This window comes from Rhinolophus sinicus, linkage group LG03 (assembly GCF_036562045.2).
Source record: "Rhinolophus sinicus isolate RSC01 linkage group LG03, ASM3656204v1, whole genome shotgun sequence".
Lineage (NCBI taxonomy): Eukaryota > Metazoa > Chordata > Mammalia > Chiroptera > Rhinolophidae > Rhinolophus > Rhinolophus sinicus.
The window spans coordinates 35912028-35925346 of NC_133753.1; the positions used below are offsets into that span (position 1 = coordinate 35912028).

A 13319-nucleotide genomic window follows, 5' to 3' on the forward strand; every position below is an offset into this window, starting at 1 on the left:
AGATATTTAATGCACACATAAGCAAATGTGTGTATGTAAGTATATGTGTGTGCACATACCATATATTTGGATTCCTCGCCACTTCTGTTTTAAACAGTGGTAGCATAATTCACACACTATTTTGCACATGGCTTCTTCCCTTTAACAATATAGCTAGGAGGTAATTCCACATCGACACATAAACATTCTTAGATTCTTTTTGTACCGTAGAGTATTCCACTGTACTGATATATTATCACTTTTAAAAATCAGTCCCTTAGTGATAGGCATTAGCTTGCTTCCAATTATTTACTGTCATAAAAAATTTGGAATCAATAACCTTGAGCAACACAATTTCATAGCTACGTACAGATAATTATAGATAAATTCTTAGATGTCAAAAGTCATACCCTTTCCCCTAGTCCATGCTGCCTCAGGATTCTAAGAAATAACTCACAGTCAGACTCATGATGATTTACATTTAAATTACTTTATTTAACCATTTTACCTATATACCCAAATTATGCTTTTCATTTTAATAAAGAATTAGAAATCATTTTTCAGAATATGCTCCAAGAACAAAAGAGTCTGAGACATCGTTTTATACCAGAGAAAAATGACCTCAAAACCAGTGGCACCAATACCGTACTGGCTCTCACTTCCCGTTCAGAAGGTATCTGCTCCTGAGGACTCTGGGTCCCCCTGGATGCTGCTGATGCTTGGAGACTGGGAGCCGTCCTCCAGGTTCACTGCGGGTAACGTCACGGACATCTTGGCAGGTGATGCCTGAGAAGTGAAGAGTGGTACTGCTTTACCACCTATAAAAAGGAGAAACTTGTTCAGCGAAACAAATGTATTCTTGAGTATTTATCTGCTTTAAACTTTACTAAATAATACACGGGATTAAAACAAGGATTGCATGTGAGGGCATTTCTTTTCTCAAGGTGCTCAGAGCTTGTCAGAGATAAAATACACCCTTCCTCTTTTCCACTCCTACCCCTAGACAGTTAGGGACAACATTTAAAAAGTGTATGTTATGATCTGAATGTTTATGTCCGCCCAGAATTCATATGCTGAAATCCTAATGCCTGGTGTGACGGTATGAGGAAGGTGCCCCTCACAAAAGGGATTAGTGCCTTAGAAGAGAGGCCCTCGCCCCTGCCACCATGTGAGGACACAATGAGAAGGTGCTGGCTGTGAACCCTGGAAGGGCACCCTGATCTTGGACTTCCAGCCTCCAGAACTGAGAGGTATAAATTCCTGTAATATTTTATTATAGCAGCCTGAGTGGACGGAGACAGTATACGAGTACCAAAGTTGTGGCACAGATACATGCGAGGTAAGAGCGAGTAGAGGACGTAGTGTGGGATGAAGAATTCAATACTCTTAAAACCCAGAGTGAGCCATATATGCATACCTATCTGCATCTACCCTAATTCATTCCTCTAAGTGTAAAGTATTGCCTAACAATATAAAGAATGCCAACTTGGTATTGTTTAAGACCACAAATACCCTTTTCAAATTTCATGGACTTATCATACACACATAAGCATCTTAAAAACAAATTATTGTAAACAATCTTAAAGACATCTCTGAGTCAAGGGTCATAGTAATTTTTCTAAAACTCCTTTATATTTTTAAAGTAGTTTCCCTAGTAACAAAGTGAAATTTTCCATTAAATTTTTATAGGGAGCACATGAAAGTAGATAGTTCTGAAGATTTCAATGATGACTCAATCATCGCTGCCCACGATGATCAGAATACTTGTAAAAGGCAAATTCCTTTCATAGTAGGAAATCTAACAAAGATTATTTTAATAGCAGACTGTTCCTTTTTGTTACCTTGTATTAGTTTCTTCTTTGTTTAATAAAAGAGGGAAGGATACTAAAATTTGGTATCATTATAGCAACATTGCAAACTGTATATAATCCTTTAAGAAAAAAAGCAATTCTTATGGCAACTTAAATAGAATATTTTAAATAGGGAAAAACGTTTTGAAATTTAGCTCGGTCAGGATATTATAAAAACTAAAATTAAGAAACAATAAGAACTGCTTTGAAAAAAAATCTCTACAGGACATAGCATTACATATTCTGACATTTTACCAACCCATAGTGCAGAACACACAAAATAACCAAGAGAAATAGTACCCCAGATCCAAGCTCACCTCATTAGTAAAAACTAACACAGGGTATAACTATGGCTGAGAGCAAAATTAATTTTCAACCCACAAAATCAAGTGTTATCTTGCCCCAATTATTAAGAAATATTCCATTCTTTGACTTACAAAACTACAGATATGAGACTTTCTTAACTTCTGTGTTATCTAATTTCACAAAATTGCTTTATATGTACCTGTATTTTCTATGTGCACGAAATTACTGATTAAATTGTCAATGATGTTACAGAGCTATAACTCTTTTTTGTTTTTAATCTTGGAGAAGTTTCCAAATCTCAAGGACTACATTAAATTCAATTATTGTAAAGTTATGCTATTTCTTATAGTTATTTATATTTATAGAGCAATTACAATTTTGCAATGATCTTTTCCCCGTCATTTCACCTCATCCTAACAGTAATTCTGGGAGACAGACAAGGCAACTGGGGCACAGAGATATCAAAGTTGGCTTTTCTGAAAGCATATGCTGACTAACTCAATATCTATACAAGCCTACTGTGTGTGTGGAACTAAGATGGTGCTAAGAGGGAACACAGATGACAAAGATATAGTCCTCATCTTCAGGAAGTTCAAAGCCTAGGAGTGGAGATAAACGTGTACAGGAATAAATACTGAGTTTAAATGAGGTGGAAGTAGCAGTTGAGCTGGGCATTAAAAAAGATGCGGAAGGCAATGAACAAAAAGAACAAAATAAAGTCAAGATAAAGTTAGTATGTTAAGGGAACTCTGAGTATTCTGATATCAAAGAACTCATTGGATAAGAGGAACGATGAGAGATGAGAGAGAAGGCCCTAAAGGAAGGCCACTGCCAAATTCTGTAAACACTGATGAGGCACAAAAGATTTTGAACATAGGAGTAATATGAGAGAATGTATTTCAGAAAAGAGAATTCTACCAGCTGTGTGGAAAATAAGCAGACAGGAGAGAGCTGTATGGAAACAGTCCATGCAAGTATGGATGATCCTTGGAGTGGAAATACATTCCAGATCTTTTGGAGAGAGACTCAGTACTTACAAAGAATCGAGTATGGCTCTGAAGTGACAAGTCTATTTGACTGAGGACGTAGCAATAAGAACACAAACAAGTCTGAGGCCTCAGTGATATAGAGAGATGGGGCAATACTGGGATCAGTTACATACTTGGTGAATTTGAAGGCCTGCAACATGTGTGAATGGATGTTTCCAGCAGGCAATTGGAAGCAAAAATGTCAAAGATTGTAAGGCAATTTTAGAGATATAGAAATAGCTGTCATCTACACAGATATAATAATTAGAGCAATGAGAATAGTGATCATCTGGGAGAGAAAACAGACTATGAGAAATGACAAAAATATGGTGGAAGGACAAAGAAAGGTGAATAAAGAGGAAATAAAGGAAAACAAAAGGGAAGTGTCTAAGAGATAAGTAGGAAGAGACCCAAGAGTGAAGAGTGACACCAGATAAGAGATTGTTTTAAAAAAGAGCCTAGTATAATTCATCTAATTCAAAATTGGTAGAGCTAAAGTTACAACTCACTGCTCTACCCTATATCAAATACCTTAATTACCTACCATGAAAAATTACTACTTTTAAAGGTTGTTGAGGGAAATTCTATTTCAGTAGTGGTGTGTAATGGTAGGGGCAGCGAAAACGAGGAGCAGTGACAAAGTTTCAAGCACAAGCCCCTTTACGTTAGGTCAAGATCAAGCCTAGGGCCCAAATGAGTGAGGTCTACTGTCCAGTCACTTGGAAACGGTCCCATCCAGACTCTCGGTGTGAAGCTTCTGCGTGGGAAGGAGCAGAGTCAAGAGCACGGTTGAATGGGGGGCAAGGGACAGCATGGATTCTGTAATAGGATAGAACCGGGCAGCTGGGATCATACATCTATTCACTCAGCAAACATCAACTGAGCACCTAATACGTGCAGGCACTGTCCTAGACTCTGGCGATTTCAGCAGTGAAAACAAAGGCTCCAATCTCACTGACATCATATTTCAGTTGGGTATAGGTGCAAATGATAAACAAGTAAGGAAATAGACATAAAATATGTCAAGAGGTGATAGGTGTTATAAAGAAAAATAGGTAAGGGGTAAGAGGGATGATGAGTGACGAGACTTCGGGAAAGTTACCTAACTTCTCTAAACCCTAGTTTCCTCATCTATAAAATAAAGATGAAAGTACCTATCTCAGAGGGCTTTGTGAGGATTAAATGGGATAATGCATGTAAAGTGTTTTCTTGAGAAAGCACTCAAAACAGATTAGCTCTTCCTATTAGTTCTTTACTTTTTATGTAACTATCCTGGGAGACAGAACTATCCCAAGAGGCATTGACCCTCAGGAGGCTGCAAAAGGTAGTTGACTTTAGAGAGACGGATAAGAATGGTTCATTGAAACGTGCTAAGAAAAAAAACCCACAGCTCTAGAAGGCCTCCAAATAAATATGCTACTTTTAATTCTAGTAATTGTGTTTTAAACAAGTCATGTCAATAAAATGCACCACTTTTATCTAAAGATGTTTGTTAATATACATTTTGGGAAGACTTTATGGAGTGTTGATCTACATAAGCTAAACAGTCACAGTTTTAAGAACTTTAGAAGATAACTTTATAGACTGGGACCACTAAAAAAAAAAAGCATCATTTTGATTCCTGTTAACAGGCAAAAAGAGTAACATTCCTATCCAGTTATGGTCCTCACAGAGTTTAATTTTTTTTACAGAAGAGACATAACATCTTAATAAATCATCACTAAAGTGAACATAAATTTTCTGCCTACATTAAATACAGTTTTATGCTTTTACAGTTTGACTTTTTAAACGTCCACACTCATGTCATTACTCTATGATGTAATTGTTTCAACAGCTGTTTTCAGGTTTTCATTTTTTTTACAGACTATTCCTTGATTCTATGGGTTCTCAGTATGTCATTTAACCTGGCATACATTTAAGTTGGGATGCCATTAAGCTGGGATGCCACTGAGTGAGACCATGCGTTTGAAGCTTCCTAAAATTTATTTTAATATATTTTTTGAGACATTCGAAATTTTAAAATTTTTGGCTTTAAAAATGTTTAAAATTCATTAAGAAATTTTATGTTTTCTGTTCTCTGATACTGGATTTATAAGACCAAGGAACAGAAAAACTAAAACTAATTCATCCTAAGTAATACAAGGATTGTTAATGTCCATTTAAAATTTTGCCTGTACATTGTGTATTTTTTAAAATATACATAACTTTCTAAAGGGCTTTTAGAAATGGATAATCTAGAAATGGATAATTCTGACTCTAATCTTTAAACACTTGATTATCCATTACTATATCTCTGTTATTTGCAAACTTAGAGAAATTCAAACAAAGCATTCTCTCCTAAAACAACACGAGATAAGCAAAGAAAAGAAGAAAACGTTTCCTTGGTAGCTTCAGTATCTCAAACTCCTCATCCAAATGAAGTCACTGCACACGACAGAAGCCATCCATAGGAATCTGTGGTATTCTTCTATGAGACGATGGATAGAATAACTTTAAATTGCCTGGATTTGGGTTGTTCTACATGCAGATAAAGATTGGTTTCTTATAAACTGTACATTTAAAATTAAAATAAAAAAGGAAACAAATCAAATAATCTTTAATTCAAGTACATGAAGGGTCTTAACCCATAGTCCATGGATGGATGAAGAGGTGTCTGTGAATATCCTGAAACGTTATGCAAATTATTTTCATATGAGTACAATTTGGGAGGGAGACATATTGTCATATCCATCTGCATCTTAAAGGTGCCTGTGGCTCCCAAATATTTAAGAATCATTGACTTAAAGGACAGCCAGCCCCATGTGCTAGCAAATCACATTTTCTGAGTTGTCTTTCCAGCAGTAGTGGTGAAACATAAGAGTTCCTCTCCGTTAAGGATGCCTTATTCTCTAAAGCAACTCCACTGCCGCACTAACCAAACTGCACTGTAATTCTTTATGTGTCTGTCACTTCCACTGGACAGTATATTCCGTAAGAGTATGGACTTACAGGTACACAGTAAGAATCTGTGACCTTTTCATCTTGTATCATCGTGATTTGGTTGTGGGTCTGTTATTCCTGTTAAGTATCCTATTAACCTGGGCACCCATAAAGTTGTAGCATAACACCAGGCACACAGTGGGCCTGGAAATGATTGCTGAACTAAGTTGATTTGTTTCTACCTAGAGTGTGTGTGGCTGCTCAGGACTAAGAGCTTGCTTAGCCCCACGCTGACCAGATCTTGTCTTTAAATCAGACCTGAGTTCCAGCAATGCAGTTGCTTCCCAGCTGTCTCTGAAAATGGTACAGTATTTCAGCTGTGTTTTATTGAGTTCTTGAAGCATTTTTCCTGTCCACCCTGGGCTCATCTACTCTTGCTTTAATTCCTTGTTTAAGCAGCTGCTAAACTGTCCTGCTGTATTCAATTCTCCTCACATACTTAACCCAGCCCTGCAGATTTTGCAACATTATAGCTTCAGTGCTTGAGAACAAATATTACAAGTCTTGATGAAGAAAGTGCCTCGTCATTTGATGTTTTAGTATGTAATATTTTATTTGCCTCTGCTTTCCAGAATTAGTCACTATTAAACATTTCTTTCCTTACTTTCATGTTTAAGAGAGTGATTTAAAATGTTACTGTAGTGTCATCCCAAAATGTGCTTTGGATATATAAATCTGTTACAGTTTTTAAGCTTATATTGCTTCTGTTTTTCGAGTTGACAAATGCTTATTTTAAAATTTATAATTTAAGATAAAATTCTTCCTATAGGAAGAATAAATGTATCGGCACCTGTAAAAACAACTCCAATTCTTTTTCCTCTAAAAAGCAATAGTTTATGTGAAAGATTTGTTTCTTCTTATGCCAGGTTCCAGCTGCTTCACTTTGTTTAAAACTGACTTCAAAGTTTAAACACTGTCCTGTCCCAACAAATAACCTCCCCAAGACGGAATTATCTCAAGTACTATCCTCAGAGCTCTGAATACCACACCTGCAGCCTTTTAATTCAACATTTTATAAACTTTCCAAAGGGAAATGATCATTTTTTTTCTGTCCTTTAACTTCTAGAGAGTTGAGTTTAGTGCACAAACGGAGTTCTGTATCTGGGAAGAGTTTATAGATATTTTAGATGAATAAAAAATTGGAATTTCTATCTCTACTATGTTGATTATTATGAGAGAAAGAAACTGTAAGGAAATTAAAAAATATGAATAACTCCAAGTTCAACAACTTTTAAAGTAAAAATCTTACCTGTAAATACAGATGTAAGGTACAGACTGGGCTCAATTTGGGTCTGATCCATATCGTCTGGTGAAGCTACAGTTAGAAATTTTTTTCATAAGAAAATCAGTTAAACACAAAAATAATCACGATTCGTTTCTATTCACTAAAGAGAACACAAACCAAATGCACTCCCACAGTTGCTCTCATAAAACCAGGTAAACAGAAGCCTGATCTAATGGCCTTAATATAAAGAAGGAAGTTAAACAGCCGAATTTTAATGACTGTCAATAAAATAATACTTTACCTAGTAGATTATTATCTTTATGCATCAAAGATTAGGGAAAGGGGGAAGCAAAGGATCATGAGAGAATTCAGTCTGTGTTAAATAAAAGAAACCCCTGGGCCATTTCTCCCAAGGTTAAAAGTTTGCACAGATTCTCTTACTTAAGGATTTAATCGTTACAGAAAGAAGTTGAGAATTTCCCTTCTCCTGAGGCCAGCCTGGGGCACTGCCCAACACAGTCGATGTGAAACAAGTAATACAGTTATTAGGAACACGGAAGAGCCCTACACTGTATAATAAACCTAAGCCAACTTTTAATACTGAAATGAAATAGGCTGGGGAAAAACTCTCTTTATGGCTAGAAAATTATGAAACAGAGGAACGTTAGGTAACTGAGGAGAGAAACTTGTAGTGCATATAGTTGTCAGGCTGAAGGCATCTGCTCCTGTTGATGGCATGTGGTCAACCTATGCTCTGAAATAATGTCAGTAACTGTCAATAACCATCGTTTCACACACATGCTTAGGGCAGAATGATTTGGAAAAATCATTCATAATAGGGTATAATCAGTATTTTCTGATTTTCTCTAAGATGAAAAAATGTCAGTCATCTCTTAGGTTTCTTTTATTTCACAAAAATTTCAGGTGGATTTAAAAGAGAACTAAGTGAATGTGATTTTAAGAGGTACCTCGTGCGCTAAACCGGGCAAATATAGTCTCACTGGTGACAAACATTTATGTTAAACTAGTGTAGTTACACTGTAGGAAAAATAAAAATTAAACAGGTTTAAAATTAAATGCAATACAGATCAATGAAGGTAAAACTTAAAGCTTAAAAAGAATAGTTTTAGAAGAAAACATAGATTTATAAGGGTAAGATTGTGGGCAAATACAATTGACTTATATGTTGATAATCTGCAACAGACAAAATGGAACATTCAACGTTGACATTGTTTTTAAAAAATCTTTCATTGAAAGTGCTTACTGCGCTGTTCCTGTCAGACACTCCCACTCCACCTCTGTTTCTGAGAGTGAAAGGCGGACAGAAGTTCCTGCTCGGCCCCTCTGGCTCATTAGCGCTACCTTTCAGATTCTACACAGCACCTGGCGTACAAACGTGGAAACAGGGGTCTCGGGACCACCACAGAGACCCCTTCCACTGAAGAACCATTTGTTTATAACAAGTAAAATTTAGTGGCAGTCTTCTGTGAAGTGGTTGCCTCCAAGCCCAGAACACAAACTTATCCATTACGTTAAGGTAAGAAAGCAACATCATCCCCTTTCACACAAAACAGAATTGGGTGGAAACTAAGAAAAAGGAAACCTACTTTAGGTCTAAGGAGGGTTCAATTAAAAAAATAAATTAGGTAGCTTTTATTGTAACCATCATTATACTAGGTGTTGTGAAAACCACAAAGAAGAGTAAGACGTGGTCTCCATCCTCTTTCACTGGAAAGACAAAACTAACAGAGAGCAGACTGAGAGTAGTAAGCAAATCTTCCAGCTAATGTTCCTGTTCCACCAACAATATAAGGGAGTTTAAAGGCTAATACCTAACTAAACTCCCTGCTGTTTAGCATGGTACCACTCCTATCTGCGACTGTTTCCAGTTGTGTAACTCAAGTTCTTCTTCTACTCTTGGTCAGTTTTCTTTTCCTCTTCTTGTTCTATGGCCTTCTTTTTCATTCTCTTTAAGGTGTTACGTATATATTGTACCTGGATGGCTTTGGAGAAAGGAGTTGTGAAACCTTTTCTAAACCAGTGATTTTCAACAGAGGCTTGGGATAGAGAGAAGGGAAAGTCTGAACCACGTGGGCGCTTTTTTAAACTAACAAGGGTTCCCTTTATTCTGATAGGCCCACACTCCTCCAAAGTGGTTGTGTCCCCAAAGGGAGCTGCTGCTACAGTGAAACACTTCTAAATTCATAGCAACCTAAATATGAATTTTATACACTCATTTTCTTTGCAATAAAAAATGGAGCATGCTTTATTTAAAAAATGAATTTTAACAAAAAATAACAACTATTTCATTACTCCAAAACAAAGCACATTTCAGTCATCTCTTTATATCCAACAGAAACTACATTATTAGTAAAAACATCTAAACTGAAATAACATAATTTTTATGTCTTCAATAAACTACTTCATATGCTGAAGTAAAATTACTACAATACTGGATTTTTTTAAAGGATAAGAAATTAAATAGTTTCCCTCCATTAGCCTTCTCCATTTCCCGAGATACAGTTCTTTGCATACAGTTGCTCAAGAAATAGCCAGCTGACCAATGTTTCTGAAACCTTTATTTCAAATGGATATACTTTGTAATCTTTTATAGATCACTTTTTAGGAAAAAACACCCACTTTTTTTCTAGTCATTCTGTACTGTGATATGTAAGGAAAAAAAATTTCATGTAAATGACAACAGGACACTATGTTAGAGGCAGCTGTAAGTGGCTAAGAGAACAGACTCAGAAGCTAAACTGTTTGAATGCACATCACAGTGCCACCTCCAACTAGCTGTGAGACCTGAAAGAAATACCAGCACTTTGTGAAATGTCACCGTTTTGCACTTCCATTTCTTCTTCCGCTTCATAGGTTTCTTCTGATCATTAACAGAGGTGATATATGTACATAACTTAGAGCGGGGCCTACAGAGTAGGCACTCAATAAATAGTAGTTTATTATTATTTAACCTGTGATGATTTTCTAATTTTTCCCAACTGACAAAAAAAAAAAAAAAAAAAAAATTATTTCCGTCAGGCAACGTTTTCAAAATATTTTTTGATAGGGAGACTTTTTGTTCAAAAAGAAGAAAACGAAAAAATACTGATCACATATTACAGCAGAAGAGCTGCAAGGGATCTTATCTCAGAGGTTATTAGTCTTTACTAATCTCAGAGATTAGTCCTTACTAATTAGGAAATTAAGACTCAGAGCGGTTACTGACAAAGAAACCAATGTCATAAATTAGTAGTAGGGACTAACACCCATAGTGGAGAGTTCTTTTCCCACCTCCAAACTTTCTCAGACCCTTCTACTAGGATGTCTGCAGATACCGAGGCCTGGAAGAACAATCAGAAATTCTCTTCCACGTCCTAGACAATTATCAAGGAAAGAAAGACAGTTTACTGTTTAACAGCATAGCCTTTGCTTTTGGAGTTGGACTTGATTTCTCACCTGTGCCATTTATTAGCTATGTGACGTTGGGCAAAATACGTACTTCTGAGCCTCAGGTTCCTCAAGTGAGAATAACATTACGTAACTAACTGGGTTGATTAAGGATCTCAGTAGTGTGTGTCGCATATAGGAAGTATACATGGATGGTAGCTATTACATATTGTGGCTGTTATTATAAACATAAACAAAACTCTCCTCTACCAAAACTGGGAGAGGATCTCGATTTCTGCACTGATTTCTCCTAACAGTAAAAAAAGCCATTATGTCACTAGCAGTAACTACTGTCATTTATTCCTGTAATAAGTGGCCGCCTCATAAATTCTCACTTGCAGGATGACAGAGTTTGCTGGAAGGATGAATACCATGCTCTGCAGGTGGAGATTAAAGTAGCAAATAACTTACACCCTGAACAATGCAATCTGAAAACTGATTATAGCGTTTGTTGACTCTTACACTTCCTCATACTGGTGTTCAAAATTGAAGAAACGTAATACGCATTGCAATTTAAGTCAAAGGATAAAAAGAGAACATTTCTAAATATTTGATGTATAAATTTCTGTGGAAATTCTGAGGGGTTAATACTAACTAAAAATTGTCATAAGTTAATTACCTATGAATGTAATTTATCCTTTTACCTTTACCATAAAAGGCAAATGTGTCAACCTTAATTTAAAAGTTTAAGGATACAACAAAATAAAAACAAGTGATCTTAGATTCGGAAATGGAATCTAAGGCTGGGAAAGCAGGGATATTACTGAAAGAGCTTTAAACGAGGGCACACCCAGATTACTGGATTGTACCACTTGTACACTAGGCTTTTTCCAAACACTCACCTCATTTCAGTACTTTAGCATTGTATTTTAGATGGTCATTCAAAATCTTGTAGCTTATGGTGCTAATTTGAAAGTAAATCATTCTGCAGTATTTCAAAAAGTGGTTATTTAAAGGATAGAAACCCGGGCTTCACAATTTTTTATTTTTGGTTTGAAAGTTTATCTTCTGCTCCTTAATACCATCTTTAGTAAGACTCAATAGTATAGCAATACTGAAATCTGTGTATCATTACATTTAACAAATACAATGGATTATTTAACAAAACTGTGCAGAACTGGAGACTTGTTAACTGCAAAATAAGGATATAAAGACGAAGACCCACAAACATGTATTTTTTAAGCCACAAAACAAGAGTTTTTAAATGGGTGATGTCCAGAATTTGAAACAAAATCTAATAAAGAAAAATCTAAAATTTAATAACATTAAGAATAGCTGGATCTTCTATACTAATTTGAGATCACCGAGAAAATAAAAGGAATATTAGTAATATTATTATAGTAGTTAAAATATAGTTTTTTTAAAAAGTTAACACTTGTTAAACAAATAATCTGGCCAGATTAAGTTTCTCATTGGATGCATATCTAATAGGTATACAAACATGCTCCAATAGCAGCATTTTCAAAAATAGTATCTTGGTGGCATAAAAGCTTATATTCAACTGCCAAGAAACTGATGGGTAATTCAGAAAATAGATGACCCACCTATCCTGAATGCAGACCATGATTTACTTGAATAATGTACATTCAATTATTAAAGCTCATTAAAAACCATGGAAGGGCTTGAATGTATTGCTGTGTAGTGTGATAACAAAGAGAGTTCCTGCCTTTTAGGGGCAGGAATTAGAGTCTAGAGAGACATTCCAGCATTAAAATTTGGTGGAGAACTGAGAGACTTGATGTTTTAGGAGACAACTTTATCTCCAGTGCATTTCCTGTGGGTTGAACAGCCTGTGACACAGCTACTAAAACAAACCCCTCTCAGATAATTCTTGATAAAAGCATGCCATAATGTTTTGAAAACTAAAAGAATCTTAAAAATGATGATAGGTTTGCCCCGTGAGAGAAGCCATACTTCTGTATGATTTCATTTATTTAACGTACAATTTCATTTATTTAAACTAATCCACGCTGTCAGAAGTCAGAGTAGTGGTTATCCTTGCAGGGGAGCAGGTTGTGGCTTCCGGGGTGCTGGTCATTTTCTGTTTCTTGAGCTGGGTGTGGGTTATAAAGGTAGCTCAGTTTTTAAAAATTTTTTCAGGTCTATAGTGATGTGTACTTTTCTGTATGTATATTAGGTTGGTACAAAAGTAATTGCAGTTTAAAAGGTTAAAAATAATTGCAAAAACCACAATTACTTTTGCACCAACCTAATACTTCAATAAAAAGATGAAATTGAAAAAAACAGATTAACTTCAGCAATGAAAAGGTGATTCCTTTATAGTTCTGAAGTGTTTTCCAATTATTGAAATAGCCAAATAACTAACTAACCTTACTTACTAGTAGCTTTTAATATCAAGTGAATAGTTACTGCTAGGTCATAAGCCATACCGATGACTACACAGAGAAATTCCTGTTTCTTTTCTTAAAATCTTGAAATACCAGTGAGCTGAAATGATTCAGAAGCAGAAGGTGAGTTTTGCTGTTGTTCTGCTGTGAGTCTCCC

The 13319-nt window shown here is 35.8% G+C and overlaps 1 protein-coding gene across 10 annotated transcripts in view; it reads right to left on the reverse strand.

The window, feature by feature from the left end:
* Window positions 1–453: 453 nt before the first annotated feature.
* Window positions 454–13319, reverse strand: part of KIAA0586 (KIAA0586 ortholog) — a 121042-nt gene continuing 108176 nt past the window's right edge. For all 10 annotated transcript variants that reach the window (XM_019725810.2, XM_074327420.1, XM_074327419.1 and 7 more), the window contains 2 exons: window positions 7392–7457; window positions 454–797 (listed from right to left, as the gene is read on the reverse strand). In XM_019725810.2, coding sequence (XP_019581369.2) covers window positions 646–797; window positions 7392–7457 — 218 coding nt within the window. In that variant the 3' untranslated portion in view covers window positions 454–645. The remainder of the gene's footprint in view (window positions 798–7391; window positions 7458–13319) is intronic.